The sequence below is a fragment of the Scyliorhinus torazame genome, chromosome 2, assembly GCF_047496885.1.
Source record: "Scyliorhinus torazame isolate Kashiwa2021f chromosome 2, sScyTor2.1, whole genome shotgun sequence".
NCBI classification, from domain to species: domain Eukaryota; kingdom Metazoa; phylum Chordata; class Chondrichthyes; order Carcharhiniformes; family Scyliorhinidae; genus Scyliorhinus; species Scyliorhinus torazame.
Window position 1 is genome coordinate 181,898,897 of NC_092708.1, and position 27,758 is coordinate 181,926,654.

The following is a 27,758-nucleotide window of genomic DNA, read 5'->3' on the forward strand; positions in this document are numbered from 1 at the left end:
TCGGCTCCATTCATATGCATCGATCTGTTATGGGTTGCCCAGATTAGGCCAGACTTTCTGCCATTATCTTATATGGTAACCAACTATGCGCAAACAGCACCATCAGAAATAAACACCCTGGTGTCCCATCAAGCTGTCATCATCAAGTCCATTGGGTGTTGACCCCCTCCCGAGGCCCATTGGCCAAGGGCCAGAGAAGATCCTGGAAAGGTATGAAGGGAGGCGGATAAAGGCAGATCCCAGAGGCATACCCTGGCAAAGACTCGGCATGGAGGTGACCTTGATGATTCGGAAGACTGACCAGAAATGGAAGGAAGAAGCCAGCGAGACCCACCTTCGCAACAACAACCCTGAGGAACGAGAGACTTAGAGAATCGAACCCACGGCTCAGCTGAGTTCATCGGCACGTAGTATCATGGATCTTGGAACCTTTTATGAATAATATTGGGATAATTTAGGGTTAATATTATTGTGTTAAATAAACTTGGTTGAACTTTATATTGGTGGTGTCCTTTGTTAGACTCGCCAATAAAGACATCTGAGTAATACTTTTGATTGATACACAGGTGGAAGTATCTGAGATTTTACAGATACAACACAGCGATAAGCATAAGAGTGTGGAAAACAGTCAATAAATTGTTCATCAAATCATGAGTGACGTCAGCCCAGAGAAGCAATCGACAGCGTCTAGGCTGTCGCCCTGTTATACAAAGAGGCTGAGCGTGGGCTGGTGGGCAGAAGGGAAGGTGCATTGAAAGCACTCAGGAGATGGACTGCCAACAGCAGCTAAGAGCTGGATAATGTTTACTGACAGTTTGATGTTCTCACCTGCAACATACATGGGTTTCTGGGCGAGCCTGGGAGAAATCTGTGGTCTGTTTGCCTCTTTCAGAAGGCATTCAACATAAATAATTCATTCTCATTCCATCAGTGTTTTTATCAATCTTTTATTCATGTCAACAGAGTCATTTTAATAACTCTTATCGTACGAAATATACTCAAGTTTAGGGTGAAACACCCACACTGTCCAAGAGCTGGAAAATTCAGCCGTCTCTCACGGAGCTCAGTCAGGAAGCCGGGGATGGGTTAGGTTGCACATTAACGTGGGTATTTAAATGGAGTCAGCAGCTAATTAACCCTCTTTCAATAAAAACATAACATTTCGCTCCACACTAGTGCTGACGTGTTTGAAAGATTGCAGTGTGATAGAAATCCTCTGCCTCTCATTTGGGTGAAGCTAACAGAGCTTCCGAGCTAGTTCTCCCTCTCGCACAATCTACATTACAATGTGTCAAACATATAAACTAACAGCATGCACTAACTGCTGTACAACCTCCCAATGTCAGTGACATTCGGTAATGTCAGATTACCGAATCCGACAACAGCGTCAACAGGCTGACAAGAAGATCTTAGCTGCAAAATACAAAGGTCCATGGGCCTAGACAGTCGATTCCTGCTCTTCTCTCTCCACAGATGCTAAATATTTACAGCATTTTCTTTTTTTATTCCAGAAGTACCTCTGCCAGATCGATTTTAAAATGAGGTGTTGAACATTTTCACCTTAGAAAGCAACAAATCAGCTCCTGTTCATTTTTCCAGGCCTCCCATCAAAACATAAGAAATAGGTGCAAGAATAGGCTATTCAGCCCTTTGAACCTGCTCTGTCATTCAATATGAATATAGTTATCTTCTACCTCAGATTCTATTCGGAGTCCAAAAATCTATGAACATCAGTCTTAAATGTTTTCAACATGGAGTCCACATCCTCCTGTGGTAGAGAATTCCAAAGATTAACAACCCTCTTTGAGTGAAGAGATTTTTCCACATCTCATTCAGAAATGGCCGACCCCTTCTCCTGAAGATTGCGCTCCCAGGTTCTTGACTTCCCGACCGGGGCGGGGGATTACCTCTCAGAACCTTATATGCTTCAGTGAGATCATCTCTCGTCCCTCTAAACTTTAAAGAATAAATATCTGTTCTAGTCAATCTTGCCCTGTCGGAAAACCTACTCACCCTCTCATTCCCCATCCCATCTGGGGGGAGCGGAATGTAAAATAGCATTGATAGGATCCTGTCATCCCAGACGTGATGTTAGGGTGGTACGGAAGACCACCCATGCCCAAATTAAAACCTTCAATTGGCCACTTAACGGCCTTTTCCCAACCAGCCTCACTTTCCGGGCTGGTGGGCACACTCGATCTCGAGTAGGAAGGGGGGTTGGAAAGAGGACATTCATAGGAATGATTTATAGACCTCCAAACAGTAGCCACACTATAGGAAAGGGTATAATCAACAAATAATAGGAACATGTAAAAAGAATAGAGCAATAATTATGGGTAACTTTAATTTTAAAGTTGACTGGGTTTATCAAGTTGGAAAGGGTAGCAATTAATTTATAGGGCGAATTAGGGATAGTTTCCTAGATCAATATGTCAAGGGTCCACCCAGGAATGGATGATGAGGCAGGTTTATTAAATAACCTCAGAGTAAAAGATCCCCTAGGAAATAGTGATCATAACATGATATAATTTAATATTCAGTTTGAAAGTGAAAAACCTGGGTCGGAAACAACTGTGTTTAACAATGAAATGAGGACAGAGTTAGCTGAAGTGGACTGAGTGGATAGATTAGCAGGAAAAACAGTAAACAAGCAGTTGCAGACATTTAAGGAGGTGATTCATGACTCTCAGCAAAGAGAGGGATAATAAAGGCTAACCAAGGAAGTTAGCGAGAATATTAAGTTCAAAGAAAAAGAAAAAGCATACAAGGAGGCAAAAGTTATTAGCCCCAAAGACTGGATAAATTCAGAATTCAGCAAAGGACTAAAAAAAAAAATAATGAGAGAGAAAATAAAGTACAAGGACAAACTAGCGAGGAAGATAAAAACTGACAATAAGAGCTTCTTTAAATATATAAAAAGAGAGCGGTCAAAGTGGGCCCCTTAGAAAATGAATCTGGGGGGATAGTTATAGAACAAAGAAGAAGAAAAGTATAGCACAGGAACAAGCCCTTCGGCCCTCCAAGCCTGTGACAATCATGATTCCCTTACTAAAAAAAAAATCTTACTCGGTCCATATCCCTCTATTTCCACCCTATTCATGTAACCATCCAGATGCCTCTTAAATGTTGCTAATGTGCCTGCTTCCACCACAACCTGTGGCAGCACGTTCCAGGCACCCACCGCTCTCTGTATGAAAAACGTATCCCGCCCATCTCCCTTAAACTTTCCCCCTCTCACCTTGAACCTGTGCCCCCTTGTAATTGACACTTCCACCCATCGAAAAGTCTCCGACTTTTCACCCTGTCTTTGCCTCCCACAATTTTGTAGGCCTCTATCAGCTCATCCCTCAGTCTCCATCTTTCCAGTGAAAACAAACCTAGTTTATTCAACCTCTCCTCATAGCCAACACCCTCGAGACTAGGCAACTTCCTGGTGAACCTTCTTTGCACTCTCTCCAAAGCTTCCACTTCCTTCTGATAATGTGGTGACCAGAACTGCACGCAATACTCCAAATGCAGCTTAACCAAGGTTTTATACATCTGCAACATGATTTCCCAACTGCTGTACTCAATGTCCTGGCTGATCAAGGCAAGCATGCCATCTGCCGCCTTAATCACCTTGGCCACCTGTGTTGACACTTTTAGGGAACTGTGGACCTGCATGCCCAGATCCATCTGTAAGTTAATGTTTCTCGAGGTTCTGCCATTTACAGTATAATCCATACCTAGATTTGATCCTCCAAAATGCATCACCTCGCATTTGTCCGGATTTAACTCCATCTGCCATTTCTGTGCCCAAGTCTCCAATCTATCTATATCCTGTTGGATCCTCTGACAACCCTCGGCATCATCAGCAACTCCGCTAATCTTCGTGTCATCCGCAAACTTACTAATCAGACCACCCACAATTTCCTCCAGATATAAAGGGGTGCCCATTTCAAATTGAGGGGAGGAGGAATTTCTTCTCTCAGAGGGTTGAGTGTCTTTGGAACTCCTTGCCATAGAGAGCTGTGGGGGCAGAGACCTTGCACGGGCGAGAGTCTCCAACCCCCCACCGGGTCGGAGAATCGCCAGGGGCTGGCGTGAATCCCGCCCCCGCCGGTTGCCGAATTCTCCGGCACCGGAGATTCGGCGGGGGGCGGGAATCGCGCCGCGCCGGTTGGCGGGCCCCCTACCAGCGATTCTCCGGCCCGGATGGGCCGAAGTCCCGCTGCTAGAATGCCTGTCCCGCCGGCGTGGATTAAACCACCTCTCTTACCGGGGGGACAAGGCGGCGCGGGCAGGCTCCGGGGTCCTGGGGGGGGGGGGGCGGCGCGGGGCGATATGGCCCCGGGGGGTGCCCCCACGGTGGCCTGGCCCGCGATCGGGGCGCACCGATCCGCGGGCGGGCCTGTGCCATGGGGGCACTCTTTTCCTTCCGCCTTCGCCACGGTCTCCACCATGGCAGAGGCGGAAGAGACTCCCTCCACTGTGCATGCGCGGGGATGCCTTGAGCGGCCGCTAACGCTCCCGCGCATGCGCCGCCCGGCAATGTCATTTCCGCGCCAGCTGGCGGGGCACCAAAGGCCTTTTCCGCCAGCTGGCGGGGCGGAAATCAGTCCGGCGCGGGCCTAGCCCCTCAACGTTAGGGCTCGGCCCCCCAAGATGCGGAGGATTCCGCACCTTTGGGGCGGCGCGATGCCCAACTGATTTGCGCCGATTTTGCCGCCGGTCGGCGGACATCGCGCCGATACCGGAGAATCTCGCCCCACATATTTAAGGCTGAGATAGAGAGATTCTTGATGAGTAAGGGAACCATTAGTTACTGCGAAAGGGCAGAAAAGTGGACGTGAGGAATGTCGGATCAGCCATGGTCCTATCGAAGGCAGAGCAGGCTTGAGGGGCCAAACACCCTACTCCTGTTCCTTTTCCTTATGGTCTTAAGGAAGCCCACAAGCAACATTTGCTCAGTGGAACTGGGGGGACTGTGGCTCGGAGAAACCCAGGAGCAGTATTCTGTCAGAGCTGGAATTGTGCCAGTGATAAGAATCTGCAGTGAAAACTGGAAATCCTGAAAAAGGGAGGCAGCGTTTTAAAGAGTGAACTGACAGAACAACTCTTCTTTAGTCAGCTTGAGGTAGCAGTGAGAACACCAAGACAGGAACTTCAGTTCTGGAGGCTGGAAACACTTGTGAGAAAGACAAAGTTTTGGTTGATGAATGTCTGAGAAATCAAACACTGCATTTATCATTTACTCAGTTGTGTGGTGTGTCCGTGTAGCGCACAATGACTTACGAGAGAGACGAATAGAGATGAAGTCGATGAGGCTTTATTAAGCGTGACTTGTTCCCCGCAGTTCAGCAACAGACTGGAGCTGCGGGGAGAAGCCCAGGTTCTTATACTCCGCCTTCAGAGCGGAGCTAGGGATCAACAGCCAACCAGGACCCGGGATCTGTCAGCCAATAGCATCACGGCTTCACAGTCCCACATGACCCCTAATGCATACTACCACATTCACCCCTTGTTAAAAATGAACCCGGCGGGGTGGTGCTTCGCATGGTGGTAGGGGTTTACAAGGCTGGTCCTGGGAGGAGAACATTTTTGGCATGTCCTTTCAATGCTCTACACTTTGCCCTACATTGGGCTATGTACAGGGTTTGTGAACTATTTACAATATTCGTAAGAGGAAAAAGAACATTCTCGTTAAAGTCCACAACATTCTTGTGTTACACCGATGCCACGAGTCGAGCGGGCGGTCTGGTCTTCCTTGTCGATCGCCTCAGCCCCGGTGGTGGTGCAGGTGCTTGTTCCCGCGCTGTCGTCTCCGGGAGCTTTTCGGTGACTTCTTCAGTTTCACTCCGGTCGGACATGGGAGGAGGACCGATCCTTCCGGGAAGGGGGCGGTCGCGGGGTGCGCTGGTGGCAGGGAGGGGGTGATCGGTGTCGGGGGGGGGGTGTGTGTGTTGCCGGCGGGCGCCAGGTCTCGCAGGGAGACCGTGCCCTGTCGGCCGTCGGGGTACTCCACGTAGGCGTACTGCGGGTTCGCGTGGAGGAGATGAACCCTCTCAACCAACAGTTCCGACTTGTGCGCCCGCACATGTTTCCGGAGCAAGATGGGTCCTGGGGCCGCCAGCCAGGTCGGCAGCAACGTTCCAGAGGACGACTTCCTGGGGAAGACAAGGAGGCGCTCATGAGGCGTTAGGTTAGTGGTGGTACACAGCAGCGACCGGATGGAGTGGAGAGCGTCCGGGAGGACCTCCTGCCACCGTGAAACTGGGAGATCCCTGGACCGTAGGGCCAGTAGGACGGTCTTCCAGACCGTGCCGTTCTCCCTCTCTACTTGCCCGTTCCCCTGGGGGTTGTAGCTGGTCGTCCTGCTCGAGGCTATGCCCTCGCTGAGCAGGAACTGGCGCAGCTCGTCACTCATGAAGGAGGACCCCCTGTCGCTATGGATATATGTGGGGCAACCGAACAGTGTGAATATGGTGCTAAGGGCTTTAATAACTGTGGCCGCTGTCATGTCGGGGCAGGGGATGGCGAAAGGGAAACGGGAGTACTCGTCCACCACGTTCAGGAAGTATTTGTTTCGATCGGTGGAGGGGAGGGGCCCTTTGAAATCCAGACTGAGGCGTTCAAAGGGGCGGGAAACCTTGATCAGGTGCGCTCTATCTGGCCTGAAAAAATGCGGTTTGCACTCAGCGCAGATGTGGCAGTTCCTGGTGACAGTACGGACCTCCTCCACGGAGTAGGGGAGGTTGCGGGACTTTATAAAATGGTAGAACCGAGTGACCCCCGGGTAGCAGAGGTACTCGTGGAGGGTTTGGAGACGGTCTATTTGTGCGTTGGCACATGTGCCGCGGGATAGGGCATCGGACGGCTCGTTCAGCTTTCCGGGACGGTACAAGATCTCGTAGTTGAAGGTGGAGAGCTCGATCCTCCACCTTAAGATCTTGTCATTTTTAATTTTGCCCCGCTGTGCATTATCGAACATGAAAGCTACCGACCGTTGGTCAGTGAGGAGAGTGAATCTCCTGCCGGCCAGGTAATGCCTCCAATGTCGCACAGCTTCCACTATGGCTTGGGCTTCCTTTTCCACTGAGGAGTGGTGGATTTCTGAGGCGTGGAGGGTTCGGGAGAAAAAGGCCACGGGTCTGCCCGCTTGGTTAAGGGTGGCCGCTGGAGCTACATCGGAGGTGTCGCTCTCGACCTGGAAGGGGAGGGACTCGTCGATGGCGCGCATCGTGGCCTTTGCGATATCCACTTTGATGCGGCTGAAGGCCTGGCGAGCCTCTGTCGACAGGGGGAAGGTAGTAGTCTGTATTAGCGGATGGGCCTTGTCTGCATACTGGGGGACCCACTGGGCGTAATATGAAAAAAAACCCAGGCAGTGTTTCAGGGCTTTGGAGCAGTGGGGGAGGGGAAATTCCATAAGGGGGCGCATGCGTTCGGGGTCGGGGCCTATTATCCCATTGCGCACTACGTATCCCAGGATGGCCAGCCGGTTTGTGCGAAACACGCACTTGTCCTCGTTGTATGTGAGGTTCAAGGCGTTTGCGGTCTGGAGGAATTTTTGGAGGTTGGCGTCGTGGTCCTGCTGATTGTGGCCGCAGATGGTTACGTTGTCGAGATACGGGAACGTGGCCTGTAACCCATGCTGGTCAACCATTCGGTCCATCTCTCGTTGGAAGACCGAGACCCCGTTTGTGACGCCAAATGGGACCCTTAGGAAGTGGTATAGTCGCCCATCTGCCTCGAAGGCTGTGTACTTGCGGTCACTTGGGCGGATGGGGAGCTGGTGATAGGCGGACTTGAGGTCCACGGTGGAGAAGACCTTATATTGGGCAATCCGATTTACCATGTCGGATATGCGGGGGAGAGGGTACGCATCTAGCTGTGTGTACCTGTTGATGGTCTGGCTATAGTCTATGACCAACCTTTGCTTCTCCCCGGTCTTTACTACTACCACCTGTGCTCTCCAGGGACTATTGCTGGCCTGGATTATGCCTTCCTTCAGCAACCGCTGGACTTTGGACCGGATAAATGTCCGGTCCTGGGCGCTGTACCGTCTGCTCCTAGTGGCGACGGGTTTGCAATCCGGGGTGAGGTTTGCAAACAAGGATGGGGGTTGCACCTTGAGGGTTGCAAGGCTGCAGATAGTGAGTGGGGGTATTGGGCCGCCGAATTTGAAGGTTAGGCTCTGTAGATTGCACTGGAAGTCTAATCCCAGTAATGTGGGCGCGCAGAGTTGGGGAAGGACGTAGAGCCTGTAGTTTTTAAACTCCCTTCCTTGCACCGTTAGGGTCACTATGCAGAACCCTTTGATCTCTACGGAGTGGGATCCTGCAGCTAGGGAAATCTTTTGCGTACTGGGACGGATGGTCAAAAAACAGCGTCTTACCGTGTCGGGGTGGATGAAGCTTTCGGTGCTCCAGGAGTCGATCAGGCATGGTGTCCCGTGTCCGTTGATCAGCACCGTTGTTGTCGTCGTCTGGAACGTCCGGGGCCGTGTTTGATCTAGCGTCACCGAGGCCAGATGTGGTCGTAGTGTCTCAGCGTCTTCTTCGGACCCCGTGGAGCCGTCGATGCTGGGGTCCAATGTTGTCATCCAAGATGGCGGCGTCCATGAATCGCACACGGCCGGGGGTGGACAAAATGGCCGCCCCCACAGATCGCACGTGGTCGGGGGTGGACAAAATGGCCACCCCCATGCATCGCACATGGCTGGGGGGTCACAAGATGGCGGCGCCCATCCTCCCCTCGTGGTGGCCGGGACCCAAAATGGCGGCGCCCGCGGGTCGCACCTGGGGCGCTGGGGGGGTTGGGGAGCGTTTGGGATGCGCTGGACTCTTTCTTCTCCGGGGACAGCGCCGACCCCCCCCGGGACCGGCACACAGCCGCGAAATGGCCCTTTTTCCCGCAGCTCTTGCAAGTCGCTGCGCGGGCCGGGCAGCGCTGCCGGGGGTGTTTCGCCTGCTCGCAGAAATAGCAGCGGGCCCCCCCGGGATGATCTGGCGTCTTAACTGTGCAAGCCTGTGAGGGAGGGGGGGGGTTTGTCGCGACGGGGGTCCACGGAGCCCAAGGGGCTGCCGCGCGGTCGGGGCCATAGGCGCGGGCGTTTTGCGAGGCCACATCTAGGGAAGCTGCGATGGCCCATGCCTCTGAGAGTCCTAGCGACTCTTTTTCTAAAAGCCTTTGGCAGATTTGGGGAGAGTTCATACCTGCCACAAACACATCGCGAATTAACATGTCCGTGTGTTCAGTCGCGTTTACCGGCGGGCAGCCGCAGCCCTGTCCCAAAATTAGCAGCGCGGCGTAGAACTCCTCTAGCGATTCTCCGGGACTTTGCCGTCTCGTTGCGAGTTGGTAGCGTGCGTAGACCTGGTTCACTGGGCGAACGTAGACGCTCTTTAGTGCTGCGAGCGCCGTCGGGAAATCCTCTGCGTCTTCTATGAGAGGGTAAATTTCCGGGCTTACCCTTGAGTGCAGGACCTGTAGTTTCTGGTCTTCTGTGATCCGGCCGGGGGCCGTTCGGAGGTAGCCTTCGAAACAAGCCTGCCAGTGTTTAAAAACTGCTGCCGCGTTCACTGCGTGGGGGTTGATCCGCAGGCATTCCGGGGCGATCCTGAGCTCCATAGTCCTTTAAGCACGCTTAATAAATTGTAGCGCACAATGACTTACGAGAGAGACGAATAGAGATGAAGTCGATGAGGCTTTATTAAGCGTGACTTGTTCCCCGCAGTTCAGCAACAGACTGGAGCTGCGGGGAGAAGCCCAGGTTCTTATACTCTGCCTTCAGGGCGGAGCTAGGGATCAACAGCCAACCAGGACCTGGGATCTGTCAGCCAATAGCATCACGGCTTCACAGTCCCACATGACCCCTAATGCATACTACCACAGTCCGATCATAGCTTGACTGTTAATTCACATGTACCTAATGTTAATTCTGAATATTAGACTATAAGGTATTTACATACATATGTTTCTAACTTTACTATACAAAGTTTATTGTGTTTGTGTTTAAATCTTGTGGCTTTATTCCAAAAGCAGTTGCCTTTAATTTCAACCTTTAACTATTTTAACCAAAACATTACTATAAGACCATAAGACATAGGAGCAGAATTAGGCCACTCGGCCCATAGGGTCCGCTTCGCCATTGAATCATGGCTGATATTTTTCTCATCCCCATTCTCTTGCCTTCTCCCCATAATCCCTGATCCCCTGATATAACTAAGAATACTGGTCCTTAACTGGACCTCCCCCCACTTCCAGGGGTCTTGCCAAGATTTGCATCTGCTGCCCTTGTCCTTCTGGGTGGTCGATGTTGGGGGCTTGGAAGGTTCTGTACAAGAAACCTTGGTGAGTTGCTGCAGTGCATCTTGCAAATGGTACCCACGGCTGACAGTTAGCTTCAGTGGAGGAGAGAGTGAATGTTTGTGAAAGGGGTGCCAATCAAAGGGCTGTTTGGGCCTGAATAGTGTTGAGCTTTTGGAATGCTTTTAGAGCTGATCCCAGTCAACAATTCTCCATCTGCTCCCCCCACCAAGACACCACATTATTGCTATCACTCCCTTTACCCTAAACCTCTCCTCAAACAGATTAGGCTACAAAATCCATCCACATATATAGTCACAGTAACGGAACCCTTTTACATGGAGGGATTCCACCAAATTTAGATTGGTTTATAAATGATACTTGAAGTCAGAGTTAAATTGCAGCCCAGCGGCTCACTTCACTTCAAGTCGTGCATTGCACAAACTCAACAAAACCAATCGTGGCAGAAATTGGTGAGAGGCTCATTCATGAGACTGGGTAAGCGGGCAAATTACCTTGTAAATGGTTCCAAAATGATCGAGTAACTACAGCACATGATATGTCACAGAATAATCAGGTTCAGAGGCTTTTGGCCCCGTTCCCAATCTTCGTTATAATACCTGTGTTTATAAGTCACCTAAACAGCAGTTGAACCGACTACAGTGCAGCACCCCTCAATACTAAATTAGACACAGTCAATTATACTCTTACAAACTCCTGACCACGAGAAAGAGAATGAAGAACAAAATTCAGCCACGTTTCTATTCCAGATTCCAAACAGCCTTGTTGGAATTTTATGCAAACAGGAATTTTGGTTGTTGTGTGTGAGATTTAAATACACGATAGAACTCGGTAGCCCACATCATTTATATTATTATGTGCTAAGCGCCCCACACACACTCACAGACAGACACAGGCAGCTCTCTACTTCTGAGTCATTAACATTGGTGCAAAGACAGCCATTTAAACTTTAATGCCCGTGTCATTTGCATTAAAAATGAATTGAGGCATTTCCATTTACAACATACAAGTGGCAAGTTGCAGCACAGCAGGAGATGTAACAAAACTATATGATAGAAAGACAAACAATAACAACATGATGGGGCACTACCTCAGAATGTGAAGTCATTAAAGAATGGGGCGGGGAAAGGAAAAGTCAGAAAAACAACTTCTGGTCTTAAGGTGCTCCATCTGTAGTTATGTTTCAATATTGCTATGCGCACTCGCATTCCAGAAAGCACAGAAAACTCTCGCGAGACTTTAAACAAGCCAGCCACTCGACTTGGAAACAGTGTCATTTTAAAGTGCCATTAGCACCCCATTGACTTATGCCCACAACACCTTTGTCAATCTCTTCTTTACTCTGACCTACCTTTGCTCTTCTGTTCTGCCCCACCTTCTCCACCTGCCTCCTTAACTGCATAATTCATCACATTTCTACCTCTCTTCAGCTCTGAAGAAGAGCCATATGGACTCAAACTGTTGGCCCCGATTCACCCAAATGGGAACAAATCCCAAACGCTCGCAGTGCCAGGAAACACATGGGTATTCAATGCGACTTGCGTTGTATAAGGGGCCTGAACAAGGAATGCACGGCCGAGACTGCATATAGTCCCGTTTTGCACAGTGGGGAGCTCCGTTCGCCGGAACTGCCATTGTAGCGAGGGATCGGGACGCCATTTAAAAGTGGCGTCCCGATCTCAGGAGGCCTCAAAGTGATCCCTGACCTCCCCTCCAGCCCGAACTCCCTGGACCTCCCTGCACCCTGGGAATAGTGCCGGTAGGGGTAAAATGAGATAAATCATAAGCAACCCAGTAATGTAAGTGAAAAAACAAATATCCCATTTGTGACCGAGTCAACATATCTTCCCTCCCTCACTGTACATGGCGTTTCACAACAACAACACTCATTTCCCACCTTCCCGCCTCACGATCTTGCCGCTCAATTATTGCCAGGAAGCCAGTCATGACGTTTGGGGGGAGGGTTGGCTGCCTGCCTGGAGTGAAATGAAAAATGAAAATCGCTTATTGTCACAAGTAGGCTTCAAAATTAAGTTACTGTGAAAAGCCCATAGTCACCACATTCCGGCACCTGTTCAGGGAGGCTGGTACAGGAATTGAACCGTGCTGCTGGCCTGCCTTGGTCTGCATTCAAAGCCAGCGATTTAGCTCTGTGCTAAACCAGCCCCGGAGTGTAAAGGATGGCTGCAATCCCAGCAATATTTGTACACTGAAACTGGAGGATTTTCCTGAACAACATCAATACCCATCCTTCCCTCGAGAGAAACAAGAATAAGCAGCTGAAATTCCCGAGGCTAAGAGAGCCACAGAGAGAGGGATTGAAAAACTGGGTGACAACAGTGATCTCATGGGCCACTTCCCTCACTCGCGTGATGCTGTTTTTGCTGTATGCATTGGAGAGAGAGCAAGAGGTAAGGTTTGACATGCGAGTTCTGTATACCACTCATGGCTCCAAATCACAGGCCAGTTATTTAATACTGATCACCCCGCCAGCATATGACAAGCTTGTGTAGGTGAGTCATTAACCAGCTTGCTTCCACCAAGAATACCAGTATTGTGACAGGCAAGTTTCCAGCACGAAAAGAGAAACCTCAATGACAGGCAGCAATATAACAAACTGCAATAATGGGCTACACAATTCATCAGCTAGGAGGACGAAGCCATGTGAGGCCTAGAGCAAAAATGGCTACAAACAAAAGCCTGAAATCTGCAGTGTTCGGCCAACACCTCATTCTAGTTTCTCCTTCTTCACATTTCAATTGAACACAGGCAAGTAACTTGAAATCAAAAACAGCGATAAGACTGAAAAATAAATAACTTAAAAGAAACAGCAACCAAATGCGCATCCAGCAGACTTCCGAGTTCCTTAGTTATGAGTCATTGGTTAAATCGGCGACTTTATTCAGCAACAAGGTATGCATTAGAAATGCATCTAATTAACTGTTAACATTCCAACAAAATTTATAACATAACCAACCATAATCTTAAAAGAAATGAAGAATACTAGTTTGCCACCATGTTATTAGTATAATTAACTCGATGCAAGTATGGTGCCTGAATCTTTTCTCCCACCCAGCGTGCCTAGATCACGAGATGTCTCAAGGCAAGTCACAATGTTGTGCATTGGCCAGTTTGTTGTTTGATTTATATGTTTGATTGACTGCTGAGCAATGCCGAGATGACACGAGTTTTTAAAATGTGCAACAGGTTTATTTACAGTGCAATCACAAAATGTCTGCACATACTTATCCGAGCTCAGATCATTCGGCCCATCGAGTCTGCACTGGCCCTTTGGAAAGAGCACCCTACCCAAGCCCACACCTCCACCCGGTCCCCACACTTCCATCCTATCCCTGTAGCCCCACCGAACCTTTTTTTGGGACACTAAGGGCAATTTAGCATAGCCAATCCACCTAACCTGCACATCTTTGGACTGTGGGAGGAAGCCGGAGCACCCGGAGGAAACCCACATAGACACGGGGAGAACGTGTAGACTCCGCACAGACAGTGACCCAAGCCGGGAATCGAACCTGGGACCCTGGAGCTGTGATGCAACTGTGCTACCGTGCTGCCTATGAGTTATCACCCAGTGCAAACCAATCAAGCACAGTGAGCATAGATCAATTAGAAGATTCATAAAATCGAATATGGATCAATTAAATTATTGAACACCGCACACAACATAAATGTAGGACGATACGCCAGAGCCAGGATTGGGAACCAATCGCCAACATTAATGCTTCAGTTGAATAAAGATTTCCCGATGGTTCCACTCAGACAGGCAAACTGGGAAGGCCTTGAAAGCCTTAGAACAGCCATGTTTCCTGCCCGGCAAAGGAATGGAGGCGTTGGGTGACATTGTGGCCAACCATCCCACATTTTCTGAGATTATCTTGTAATTAAGCCTTTTGTCTCACATCCTGGAACATGTCACGTCCTGGAATTAATCTCCGGAGGTAAGCTTTTTGCCTGCACATGTGTCACCCACTATTCTTTTCTGCATGCAGAGGCCAGAATGTCTCTCATGCAATCGCCATCCCTGTGCTGTGACTTGCCGGGGGGGGGGGGGGTTGCAAACTAGCTAGTATTTACAAAAACTGCGCGATTAAATTACTTGTACATTGTTTGGGCAATAGTCACTTGGGTGAGATATTTCACCTCAGCCAGAAGTCAGAATAGGAAGGAAGATAAAGGTCGGGGGCAAAAAGGGGAAATGGAGATACCCATGCACACCAAATCCACATGAAATGGTCCCTCTGTGAAGAAAGGGGAGCCTTGGAAGAAAATCTCTGGAACAGTCAATGGCCAAGTGTTGACCTGGTCACACTTCTCCCCCTCTAGTTTACAGGTCCCCTGCAGCCATTTATTGGATCAATATTGGAACACGTGTGGACTTTCTGAAGCAGTGAACCTGCAGTGATACGACAGCATGAGCTATACTTTTACTGGGCAGCTGAACCGAGAGCATCAGCAACTTTATTCCCCAGAGGGATCCAGCAGGGTTATGTCATGGGAAGCTGGTTAGGGGCGTTCCAGGGTATTCCTTGTGTATACCAAATTGACGAGACCAGTCAGATCAGCAGTCGGCCTGCTTAGAATGATCATTATGATCTGGCTCTTGGAGGAATTATAATCCTGTCCATTACAACAAGTATTTATATAGCACCTTTAGTGTAGTGTATAGGATACTTCTCATTAAGGATTCACAAGAGGCCAGAATTAGAGGAGTATAGTTATCATTCAGGGCTGTGGGTCTGGGAGAGATTATAGAGATAGGAAGTGGAGAGGCCCTGGAGGGATTTGAGAACAAGGATGAGAATTTTAAAACCAAGATGTTACTTGACCAGGAGCCAATGCAATTCAGCAAGCACAGGACTGATATGGGAAAGGGACTTGCTGCGAGTTAAGACAAGGGCAACAGAGTTTTAGATGACCTCAAGCTTACTGAGGGTAGAATGTAGGAGACCAGCTAAGCATGTGTCGGAATAGTCAAACCTCGAGGTAACATAGGCACAAATGAGGGTTTCAGCAGCATATGAACCAAGACAGGGGTGGGGTTAGAAGTGGAAATGGACTGCATTACTAATGGTACAGAGCTTAGGCAGTGTCCCTGGTGGAAACATCACCGTGAGGACATCACTTTGGCTGTGATGCCTCTCTAATGCTGACTAGCTCCCTGGTGTGCCCAGAGAGAAGAGCACAAACTGGGTAACCATAGTGTTAACCTTGCAAATTTATCTCCAGGCCTTCGGGATCTGACTCCATCTCTCGCTCATTTCCAATTTCAGGAACAATGGGAGATAAGATGGAGTATTTGTGGGCTGATGAAAGCCAACATCCTGCAGTCACTCAATCACAGCAGCTTCACTAACAGTTTCCGCAACTGATGAAGTCAAAACCATCCGAATATAAACACTACTCCAATGAGCGGACATGGTGTAACCTTACATTGTACCATTTACTCTATTCCCTGACCCTGTAGACTGCTTCCTCCTCAAAGGGGAAGGCTTGCTATCGTTAATCCTCCTTCAAACAGAGCTTAGGAATCATAAAACTCCTATGGTGCAAGAGTCCATTCGACCCATCAAGTCTGCACCGACCCTCTGAAAGAGCACCCTATCTAGTCACGCCCCTACCCTGTCCTCGTAACCCAGTAATCCCACCTAATCTTTTGTACACGAAGGCAATTTAGATCACTTCTCGGCCTTTTGGGTAAGATGAGCGTGAGGTCAGGTGTGATGCCTGGATCTGGTATGTCTCTCTTGTGGGGACCATGAATTGGATTCAATGTGAATTGTTTTTTGGAGCAGGCAAGGAGCTGGATTAGGGGTTTGTCCCTGTCCACATTCTGAGCTCTGGCTTTGTAACTCTGATAAAGTAATTAACAAAAAAAAGAGTCAATTTAGCATGGCCAATCCACCTGACCTGCACATCTTTGGACTGTGGGAGGAAACCGGAGCACCCGGAGGAAACGGGGACACCCGGAGGAAACGCAGACACGGGGAGAAAGTGCAAACTCCATACAGACAGTCACCCGAGGCCGGAATTGAACTTGGGTCCCTGGAGCTGTGAGGCAGCAGTGCTAACCACCGTGCCACCCCACGGTGAGGTTAGAGATCTCAAATCAAATTTAACATTCATCCTTCTGTATGATCTCAAACGCAATATTATAAATATTGAATTTAATTACAGAAGGTAAATATGACTCATGTTGAAGGAGCCAGTTTGGAAAGTTAGTCTCACTGACTGAAGAAATGATATGAGTGAACTGGCCCCAATATGGGCACAATCGTTCCCGGCAGTCGTCTATGTTATGTTGATACAACATCCAAGAGCGTTTGCATTTCTATAGCGCCTTTCACAACCTCAGGACTTCCCAAATACTTTCTGAAGTCTCGACACTGTTTTAATGTCGGTAATGTGACTGCCACTTTGCGCATTGCAAGATCTCACAAATCGCATGATTAACGACCGGATAATCTGTTGTGATAAATGTTGGACAAGGAATAAATATTGGCCCAAAGTACCAGGGAGAGTTCTCTCCCCTGCTCTTGTCCATGTAGTAGCGTGGGATCTTGTCTCTATTGGATAGGGCAGACAGGAGCGTGCGTGAAAGACAACACCTTTGACATTGCGACACTCCCTCAGGACTGACCCTCCAGCACTGCAGCACTCCCTCAAGGCTGGACTGAAGCATTAGTCCAGATTAATTGCTCAAGTCTCTGGTGCGGCTGCCATAAGAAAGCCATACAAATATGCGCATAGAAACAGGAATACCATTCAGGCCATCTAGTCTGCCCCACCATTCAAAATGGCACGGTGGGGCAGCATGGTGGCACAGGGTTTAGCACTGTTGCCTCTCATCTCCAGGGACCACAGAGTTCGATTCCAACCTTGGGTGACTGTCTATGTGGAGTTTTCATTTTCTCCCAGTGTCTGTATGGGTTTCATCCGGGTGCTCCGGTTTCCTCCCCCAGTCCAAAGATGGGTAATTTAGGTGGATTAGCTATATTAAATTGTTCCTTAGTGTCAAATGGTTGAGTAGGATTGTCGGGACAGGGCATGGGCTTAGGGAGGGTGCTCTTTTAGAGGGTCAATACAGATACGATGGACCGGATGGTGTCCTTCTCTGCTGTAGGGATTCTATGAATACGATCACGGCTGATCAGCCACTTCAATACCTTTTACACTATCGCCATAAACTTTTACGTTATTGTTAATCGGTAATCCATCAATCTCTCCCCATGTCTGTGTGGGTCTCACCAACTCAAAAGATGTGCAGGGTAGGTGGATTGGCCACACTAAATTGCTTCTTAATGGGGAAAAAATGAATTGGGTACTTTAAATTTAAAAAAAAAAGAAATCTATCAATCTTTACTTTCAACATACTTCATGACTGAGGTTCCACAGCCTCAGGGGTCGGGAATTCCAAACATTCACAACCTTCTGGGCAAAGTCATTTCTCCGGCCCTACGCGGCCTCCTCCTTATTTTGAAATTGTGTCCCATGGTTCTAGACTCCCAACCAGGGGCAAGCTTACCCGAATCTACCCTGTCTGCAACTTTAAGCATTTTGTAGATTTCATTGAAATCACCTCTCAGTCTTCAAAACTCTAGAAAATACAGATCCAGTTTGCCCATTCTCTCTTCATAATACAGTCCGGCCATCCCTGGAACAAGTCTGGTGAACCTTCATTGCATTCCCTCTATGGCAACAATATCCTTTCTGAGCTTAGGGGACCAAAACTGTGCACAGTACTCCAGGTAATGTAAATTAAATAATTCTAATCGTCTCCCACACTCATGCTGCTGGATTTCACTCGCTCCTCCATCCTCGGTAAGAAGACAGGTAACTGAAACTACTCCCGAGTCTCCAGAGTTCCTTAATGCAGTGAATGCCTCCTCTATCAATAAAACAAATCTCTCCCCCATCTGCTGCTCTTGCAAACGGACAGAATCAGAACGTGCAATTGAGTTCTCAAACTGGTACTGGCCGCGCCTCAGATTTCCCGATCAAAGCACTAGATTAATATGAAGTATTTTCTAATCTGTAGCAGGTTGGTGAAATAAACAAGCTTTCAAAATGTTTCAAACAGCACATTCTCCTTTTTGGTGTGGAGCCCGTCCCAGTGTCTGCGACAATTACGATGACACGGAGCCCAGGCAGATAAGCCAGCACATGTATGATAAAGCACGCACATCCTCCAGGTGGCCCACCTCCGACAGTTTGCATACCAGACAGGAGCAAAACTTTGTGAAGGGCAAACAGTAATTTAAGTCCACAGTTATCATAATAATAATCTTTATTAGGGTCACAAGAAGGCTTACATTAACACTGCAATGAAGCTACTGTGATAATCCCCGAGTCGCCACATTCCGGCGCCTGTTCGGGTACACAGAGGAAGAATTCAGAATGTCCAAATTACCTAACAAGCACGTCTTTCGGGACTTGTGAGAGGAAACCGGAGCACCCAAAGGAAACCCACGCAAACACGGGGAGAACGTGCAGGCTCCACACAGACAGTGACCCAAGCCGGGAATCGAACCTGGGACCCTGGTGCTGTGAAGCAACATTGCTAACCACTGTGCTACCGTGCCGCCCACCACTGTGCTCCCGTGCAACCCTACACTCATAAACACTCTCTGGTTTGCAGAGAGAACCTCCATCAGCAGCACGGTAGCACAGTGGTTAGCACTGCTGCCTCACTGGGCCAGAGATCCGGGCTCAATTCCAGCCTTGGGTCACTGTCTGAGTGGAGTCTGCACTTTCTCCCCGTGTCTGTGTGGGTTTCCTCTCACAGTCCAAAGATGTGCAGGTTAGGTGGATTGGCCATGCTAAATTTCCTCCCAAAGTCCAAAGATGTGCAGGTTAAGTGGATTGGCTATGCTAAATTGTCCCATAATGTTCAGGGGTGGTTAAGGTCATGGGGATAGGTGGGGGTGAATTAGAGCGCTTTTTTGGAGTGTTGTTGCAGACTCGATAGGCCGAATGGCCTCCTTCTATGAATTCCATGTGTGAATACAGAAAATGGAGACTGCCTCAGACTCAGAATCTAGCCTTCTCGCCAGTCAGTACTCAGCACACTAGTGAATGGGATGGAGATGCAGTCTAAGCTGTGCCGATATAAAAGCATCGCCTGGGGCAGCACGGTGGCGCAGTGTTTATCACTGCTGCCTCATGGCGTCGAGGTTTGACCCTAGCCCCGGGACACTGTCCATGTGGAGTTTGCACAGGGCAAACAGTAATTTTAGCCCACAGTTATCATAATAATAATAACCTTTATTAGTGTCACAAGTAGGCTGACATGAACATTGCAATGAAGTTACTGTGAAAATCCCCCAGTCGCCACATTCCGGCGCCTGTTCGGCTACACAGAGGGAAAATTCAGAATGTCCAAATTACCTAACAAGCACGTCCTTCGGGACTTGTGGGAGGAAACTGGAGCACCCGGAGGAAACCCACGCAAACACAGGGAGAACGTGCAGACTCCACACAGACAGTGACCCAAGCCGGGAATCGAGCCTGGGACCCTGGTGCTGTGAAGCAACATTGCTAACCACTGTGCTACCGTGCCGCCCACCACTGTGTCTGCGGGTGTCTGCATGGGTCTCGCCCCACAACCCAAAGATGTGCAGGCTAGGTGGATTAGCCGCACTAAATTGTCCCTTAATTGGCAAAAAATAATTGGGTACGCGAAAAATTTTTAAAAAGCATCGCCTGCTTGTCATTGCTGAAAACCATTCACTTTCTGCCATTGATAACACCAGCTGCACCAGTGTGAGGCCACTACATGCCAGATATCAGGTTACTACCAAGCCTCTTCAAACAGGCTTAACATTAATAGACTTGGTCAGTGGACTTACCCGACGTGGAAGCAATTGGGATTTTTAAACTTTCAGAGAACAGTTGGACTGGGGCCATCATATTCCCAATGCAAAAAAAGTGAGTGGCATCGTGGAATTCCATCTCCAAAACCAAAACAAGTTAAAGTGACACAGAAATCCAACAGTAAAAGCAGAAATTGATGAACCAGAAACATGGGGAACCTATAGTTTGTTTTATGTTGCTTTTGCCATGACAACACCTTGGTCAATCAGTCAGCACCTTTTTCTCATGTCGTTTAAATTGTTGTGATCGTATGAAATTTGGCATTCTTGTTCTTGTCCTGATGACTGCAAGATGAAAAGCTTCAACAACATGTCTTCTTTTTTGTGTAATATTAAAGAAATCTGCTTCAGACGTTTGTCAGTAAAAAGCAATGGCCCTCGTTAACGGTTAATGCAAATACCATTCTCATCATTCTCCCCCGCCTCATATGGTGCTGATTCATTCTGGAGCAGTTACACCACACAAGCAATCTTTTATTTCCTCACTCAAGTGTTCACCCTTCACACACAGGCCTTTTTCAGTGAGCGTTGAGAGGACGTTCCAGAATGGGCGACATCACAGTTGAGCCTGGCCCTAGTTTCAGCGAGAGAATCCTGGACATACTTCCAGCTCCCCAACTGACTGCTACAACCGAACACTGCAGCACTGCCCAGTGGAGTAACTGGTAACTTCCCAGGAACAATCCACACAGGAGATACCTCTCGTTTGTGCTTCTTTGCCTCCTGGTCTCCCCTAATCACCATTGCCAGCTGCGAGAGAGAGGGAAAAAGAGAGAGGACAGGGAGAAGAAATGCTACTCTATCTGGGACCCTCAGCCGTGCAGGAGTACAGGTGAAGACTGAATAATGAAAGGTTAACAGGCTGCCTTAACCGAACTGTGTTTTCCAGGACCCATACTGTCTTGGGGCACGCTCCAGGCTTTACGGAGATGATGTTATGACATTTTCTTCTAATGGGGAGGGAGGGGCAATGTTTTGAATCTCGGGAGCAGTTCAATTGAAACAATGTGGAAGGTTTACTCAACCCTCAGCCTCAGTACTGTGTGCCACCCAGGCACGACCGACAGACATCAATCACCGTCGCTTTCAGACTGGCCTTGGGGACCTCCTGGCTGGAACCTTTACACTCTCCAGCATTCAGTGAAAAAGCTCAGGCCCAAAACCTCCTTCCCTGCACCACTTCCCGATCTCTGGGATGTGCTCAAATCGCACATTCGGGGGGAAACAGGGAGCAGCCTTTTCATTAACTGGTCATTGTTTCAAAGGAGGGTGATGGTTGTAAACGGAGTCTGTGCAGACAAAACCCATCCTGTTCCTCAGAGCAGAGACAGCAGCAAACACATTCCGTCCATCATTTTCAAAGTAGAGTTGTGATGACTGCCCAGTCTGTCCCCATCACCCCTTCCAATTCCCCCCCCCCCTTCAACCTGGAGAACCCTTGCTGGGGTCCTCATGGAAAGAAATTCAGAAAATCAGGTGATTCCCCCCCCCCCCCCCCCACACAGCCAAAAACCCCCACATAAATTAAACATGATTTGCAGCAGTTGAACGGTTCCACAGTTCACCTCAGCTCCGGGAAGTGCAATCGAACAGAACAAGCTTTCGGATTGTGAAAATGTAAACAGTGGAGTGGAGTGGGTAAAAATTAATTCTGAGTCAGCAGAGAAAGGGTTAATTTCTGTCAGGAGATTCGAGTGCTGCACATGTTACCGATAGGCAGAGTTATGCCTCTGTGATTTGTCTTCGCCCATGGAGTGTGTGTCTCGCATGCAAGGCTGGAAATGGTGGTGGCGAGTCCAAAAACCCGAGGAGTCAGCCACATTGCTGTGGTTCTGGATGGAGTCTGAATGGAGTCACATGTAGGCCAGACCCATCAGGATGGCAGATTTCCCTTCCCGAAAAGGGTCATCGAAAAAAAAACCACTTGGTCCACTAAACAATCTGATCATTTTATCATCACTTGTCACTGGAAGTAATTTAATGAACTGGATTATTCCCCAGGCACCTTGGTGGGATTTGATCTCGTATCTCCATATCATTAGTCTCTAGATCATTAGATGGTTAATTAGTGACCCTCTGGGTTACTAATCCAGTAGCATTTCCACTATGTCACCATGTGCACCCAAATCACATTTAATGCTAGACATGAATTCTCAGCACTAATCAGTCTTATCCCCCTCTACATTGTAAACTCGCAATAGGTGCTCATACTGCATTGAGGATCTCTATGCAGACAGAATTCAAAACAAATACATTTTATTACTGAGCACGTGATTGTCTAAGAATACACTGTGTCTATGACACAGAGAAAAATCTTGTTTTTATTGCGTGTGTGGCGGTGGGAAGGATCGCCACGGATAACAGAGGCAGGAAGTTTAAGACTGGGAGGTCCAGGATATTCTACGAGTCTGAACGAAAATAACTATAACTGGAAAATCATGAGCGCAAGTTCCATCCCAACAGTATGGGGGAGTTGTCAGCTACAACAGAGCTGCTGCAATCTTTAGGTCACTGGCCCCCTTGTTGATGCGGGGAGGGTGTGTGTGGAATGCAGTGAAATATAACTCGGTGCTTTGTGAGACAGAGCGAGGCACCTCAACCAACACAGCAGCAACCAATCCAAGAAGCACCTGATCCCAAAAGAACCCCGACACGTGCTTGTTTAACCAGCCTGCTCCCCTCAACTGAAACCCAACTGAATTTACAGCGCATCCACATGACATACAGATGTAGATGTAACATCAAGTGATGGGGGGGTTAAAGCAACCTGAAACTTTGAGGGGTTAAAGCAAGACAACATTAATCTCTGCCAATAGCCCTGCAATCCTGAACAGGCTGCACCCTCTACTCTGAGAGACATATCCAGGCTTCCTCCCTCTGGTATGTACAACACACACTTGATTAATACGCATGCTAATAGTATATGTAAACTTGCAGACAAACCCAGTCTCTGACATTCATCTCCTCAAGTATACACAGATATGCCCACCCCACCCTGTCTGTGAAACACACACTGAAATGTAGACTCTGTAATTATACTGTTACATCCTGAAACTCCTGCTAAAAATGGAATTATACTTGATCTGTACTCTGTGTCGAATGAGGGGTATATAAATGAAAACACAGCCACTCACTCTCGAGCCTTTGAAACATACATAAACACAATGCTTCATATCGGTTTTAAATACATACATGTTGTATCTGTATGTGCCTATGTTTCAGAGTATGTGTGTGTGTTCATGTATCAGTGGACCTATGTCTGAGTATATATCTCAGTATTTGTGTATCTGAGCCTGAGTGTGTAAGGATGTGTCTGTGTATTAACTTGCTCTCCTGTCCTACTTTGTGTTACTATGTATTTGTGTGAATAGTTGTGTACCTGTTTTTCTGGGTGTGCATGTGTCTGTCTGAGTATTCATGCGTGGGTGTGTAATAGTGTCTAAATGCATTGGTGTGCCTGTGTGTATTGGTGAGTCGGTGTGTATTGGTGAGTCTGTATGTATTGGTGAGTCGGTGTGTATTGGTGAGTCTGTATGTATTGGTGAGTCGGTGTGTATTGGTGAGTCTGTGTGTAATTGTGTTTCTGTGTGTGTTGGTGTGTGTGTAATTATGGTGCTGTGTGTAATTGTGGTGCTGTGTGTATCGGTGTGTCAGTTGTATTGGTGTATCTGTGTGTATTAGTGTGTATGTGTGTTTTTGTGTTGCTGTGTGTATTTGTGAGCCAGTGTGTTGCGGAGGTATTTTTGCGTGTCTGTCTGTATTTATGTGAGTATCTGAGGGTAGGATATTTCGACACTGCCGGAGGGATCTTCCAGTCCCGCTGAAGGCAACCATCCTCCAGCTGGTTCCCTGGTGGCAGGGCTGACAAGCCATACAAAACACTGTATACTTTGGTGGGACCGTTGGCAGCCAATAGCACGCCACCTCCACCGCCAGAAAACATGCCGTATTGTGGGGGTGGGGAATTACAACCCACTGCCTGTATCTGTGAGATCTGCGCATGTTGACGGACGGGAATGTTGTCTATTTATGTCTGTGTGGCTGCCTGTGAGAGTGTGTGTTAGTTTGTGTGGGGTGGTATTTTTGTGTGTGTCTGTGTTTCTCAGTGTGTGTGGATGGGTGTCTGTGTATCTGCATGAGTGTGTATGTATCTCGGTGTGTGTGTATGCATATATGTGTGTGTGTACATCTCAGTGTGTGTGTACATCTCAGTGTGCGTGTGTGTGAATGTATCTCTGTGCATATCTCAGTATGTGTGTATATATCTCTGTGCATATCTCAGTGTGTGCGTATCTCAGTGTGTGTGGGTGTGTATATCTCAGTGTGTATGTATGTATCTCAGTGTGTGTGTGTATCACAGCCTGTGTGTATCTCAACGTGTGTGGATGTGTATATCTCAGTGTGTGTGTGTGCATATCTTAGTGTGTGTGTATATCTCAGTGCGTATCACAGCCTGTGTGTATCTCAGCGTGTGTGGGTGTGTGTATATCTCAGTGTGTGTGTGCGTATGTCAGTGTGTGTCTGTCTCAGTATGTGTGTCTCTCAGTGTGTGCATATCTCAGTGTGAGTGTGTATATCTGTGTGTGTGTGTGTGTATATCTCAGTGTGTGCATATCTCAGTGTGAATGTGTATATCTCAGTGTGTGTGTGTATATCTCAGTGTGTGTATCTCAGCGTGTGTGTTTATCTCAGCATGTATCTCAGTGTGTGTGTGTCTATCTCAGTGTGTGTGTATATCTCAGTGTGTGTGTGGGTATGTCAGTGTGTGTGCCTATCTCAGTGTGTGCCTGTCTCAGTATGTGTGTCTCTCAGTGTGTGCATATCTCAGTGTGTGTGTATATCTGTGTGTGTGTGTGTGTGTGTGTGTATATCTGTGTGTGTATCTCAGCGTGTGTGTGTTTATCTCAGTGTGTGCATATCTCAGTGTGAATGTGTATATCTCAGTGTGTGTGTATATCTCAGCATGTATCTCAGTGTGTGTGTATATCTCAGTGTGTGTGTGGGTATGTCAGTGTGTGTGCCTATCTCAGTGTGTGTCTGTCTCAGTATGTGTGTGTCTCTCAGTGTGTGCATATCTCAGTGTGTGTGTATATCTGTGTGTGTGTGTGTGTGTGTGTGTATATCTGTGTGTGTATCTCAGCGTGTGTGTGTTTATCTCAGTGTGTGCATATCTCAGTGTGAATGTGTATATCTCAGTGTGTGTGTATATCTGTGTGTGTATCTCAGCGTGTGTGTTTATCTCAGTGTGTGCATATCTCAGTGTGAATGTGTATATCTCAGTGTGTGTGTATATCTGTGTGTGTATCTCAGCGTGTGTGTATATCTCAGTGTGTGTGTATCTCAGCGTGTGTGTATATCTGTGTGTATCTCAGCGTGTGTGTATCTCAGCATGTGTGTATATCTCAGCGTGTGTGTATATCTCAGTGTGTGTGTATCTCAGCGTGTGTGTATCTCAGCGTGTGTGTATATCTGTGTGTATCTCAGCGTGTGTATCTCAGCGTGTGTGTATATCTCAGTGTGTGTGTGTATATCTCAGTGTGTGTGTATCTCAGTGTGTGCATATCTCAGTGTGTGTGTATATCTGTGTGTGTATCTCAGCGTGTGTATATCAGTGTGAATGTGTATATCTCAGTGTGTGTGTATCTCAGCGTGTGTGTATCTCAGCGTGTGTGTTTATCTCAGTGTGTGCATATCTCAGTGTGTGTGTATATCTGTGTGTGTATCTCAGCGTGTGTATATCAGTGTGAATGTGTATATCTCAGTGTGTGTATATCTCAGCGTGTGTGTATCTCAGTGTGATTTAACGCCCTCCTCTCCTACCATTGAAGAAGCTCTTCGCTTTCAGGTAACCCACACTCAGTCGCAGCACGGACAGTTTGTCCAGCCGGGCTCGGACATCCTCGCCGAAGGGCAGCAGACTGGTCAGTTTGTCCAGTTCACAATTCAACCGATCCCGATGCCTTTTGGACGGGTTGGACTTCACGCCGTCGGCTGGAGGTGGTTTGGGGCTAAATCAGATGTTTAAAAAAAAAAGGTGGAAAGGAAAACAGGAATGAGACAAGGCTGGGTCACAACTGCACAAACAATCGTTAACAAAAATAGAGTGTGGCTGGGAAGCTGTTGGTTCTGGTTTTAAGTGAACCCCTCACCTCTTTTGCACGGGTTTCTTCCTCTTTTTCACAGCATAGATCCCTCCAGCGGTGAGCATATTGTCGGTAAACAGATAATCCACACGGTAAAGTTAATCCAGCAGTGAGAGTGGCTCTGAGTCCCGGAGAGAGCTCACACACAGAACCCGGAATCCACACACTCCGACTCAGCCAGATCACAACATCCAGTCTAACTGGGAAGAGAGACAGAGATTCCCCTGTGTTAGTTGTCACAGCAAATGGCGAGATCCCAGCTCCTGGAGACTGCTCTCCCCAAACCCTCTAACTGGGAAACTCCAGCAAGGCAATCCCAGAGAGATCCCCCCCCCCCCGAGACACTTCCTTCATTGATTTTCCAAATCCTCCCTCTCCCTCTCCCTCTGTCCCACTGCTAACAGGAACTTTTATCTCCCTCTCCTGCCTTTGCTTCTCTTTCTCTCTCTCCTTCTCCTTCCTCTCTCCCTGGGCTGGGTTTCAACTCAAACTGGCTTCTCATCATTGGTTCCGAGTCCCGGAAAAGGAGCTGAGACGAAGGAGGAGACTAGTTTAAGGTGGTTTTGACATTGGAGGGAGGAAGGGGGGGGAGGGGTGATGTCTGCTCCCAGGGTGGAATTTGATCCCAAGCAGCGACAAATGCTGAAACCCACCCCACCCAGAGTCGAAACAAGCACACTGAAACCACCAGGAGTTTGGTTCTGTGGAGCTTTCTGTGTTGTTGTTGACATGTCAGATTGGGACTGGAATGTCTTCTGCAGCCAGCCCAACACAACCAATTCATCACTTTACAACAGCCAGACACAAAAAAATAAACTGCATTTCTATAGCACCCCCCCCCCCTCCCAACACACACATACACACTTTTTTTGCAGCCAATCGCCTAGCAATCAGGGGGTCATAGTGTGAGGATACGGGGTTGACCGTTTAGGACAGCAATCGGGAGAAATCTCTTCACCCAGACGGTGGTCGGCCTGTGGAATTCGTTACCACAGGAAGTAGTTTAGGTCAAAACATTGTATGGTTTCAAGAAGCAGTTAGGTCTAGCACTTAGGGCAAAGGGGATCAAAGGATATGGGGGGAAGTGGGATTAGGCTATTGAGTTGGATGATTAGCCATGATCATAATGAATGGCTGAGTGGGTTTGAGGGGCCGAATGGCCTCCTCCTATTTTCTATGTTTCCATGATCCTTCCCCAGGACATTGGAGAGGACTCCCTTGCTCCACTTTGACATAATGCCATGGGAGATATTTGTAAAGGAGGAGGAAGGATAGAGGGGGGGGGGCTAAAGCTGAGGTGTTACCAGACCAGGAGTCAAGGTAGGTCAGTGGGGGAGGAGGGTGAATGGGATTCGGTATGATTTAGGACATAGGCAGCAAGGTTTTGGATGACAGAGACTCACTTCATGGTTACAAT

At 48.2% G+C, this 27,758-nt stretch overlaps 1 protein-coding gene across 1 annotated transcript in view; it reads right to left on the reverse strand.

Annotated features, from left to right (window-relative positions):
• LOC140394113 (uncharacterized) overlaps window positions 1–26,857 on the reverse strand; it is a 337,294-nt gene extending 310,437 nt beyond the window's left edge. Inside the window, exons 1-2 of the mRNA XM_072480974.1 lie at window positions 26,348–26,857; window positions 26,019–26,206 (exon numbers count right to left, since the gene is read on the reverse strand). Coding sequence (XP_072337075.1) covers window positions 26,019–26,206; window positions 26,348–26,406 — 247 coding nt within the window. The 5' untranslated portion in view covers window positions 26,407–26,857. The remainder of the gene's footprint in view (window positions 1–26,018; window positions 26,207–26,347) is intronic.
• Between the last annotated feature and the right edge of the window lie 901 nt (window positions 26,858–27,758).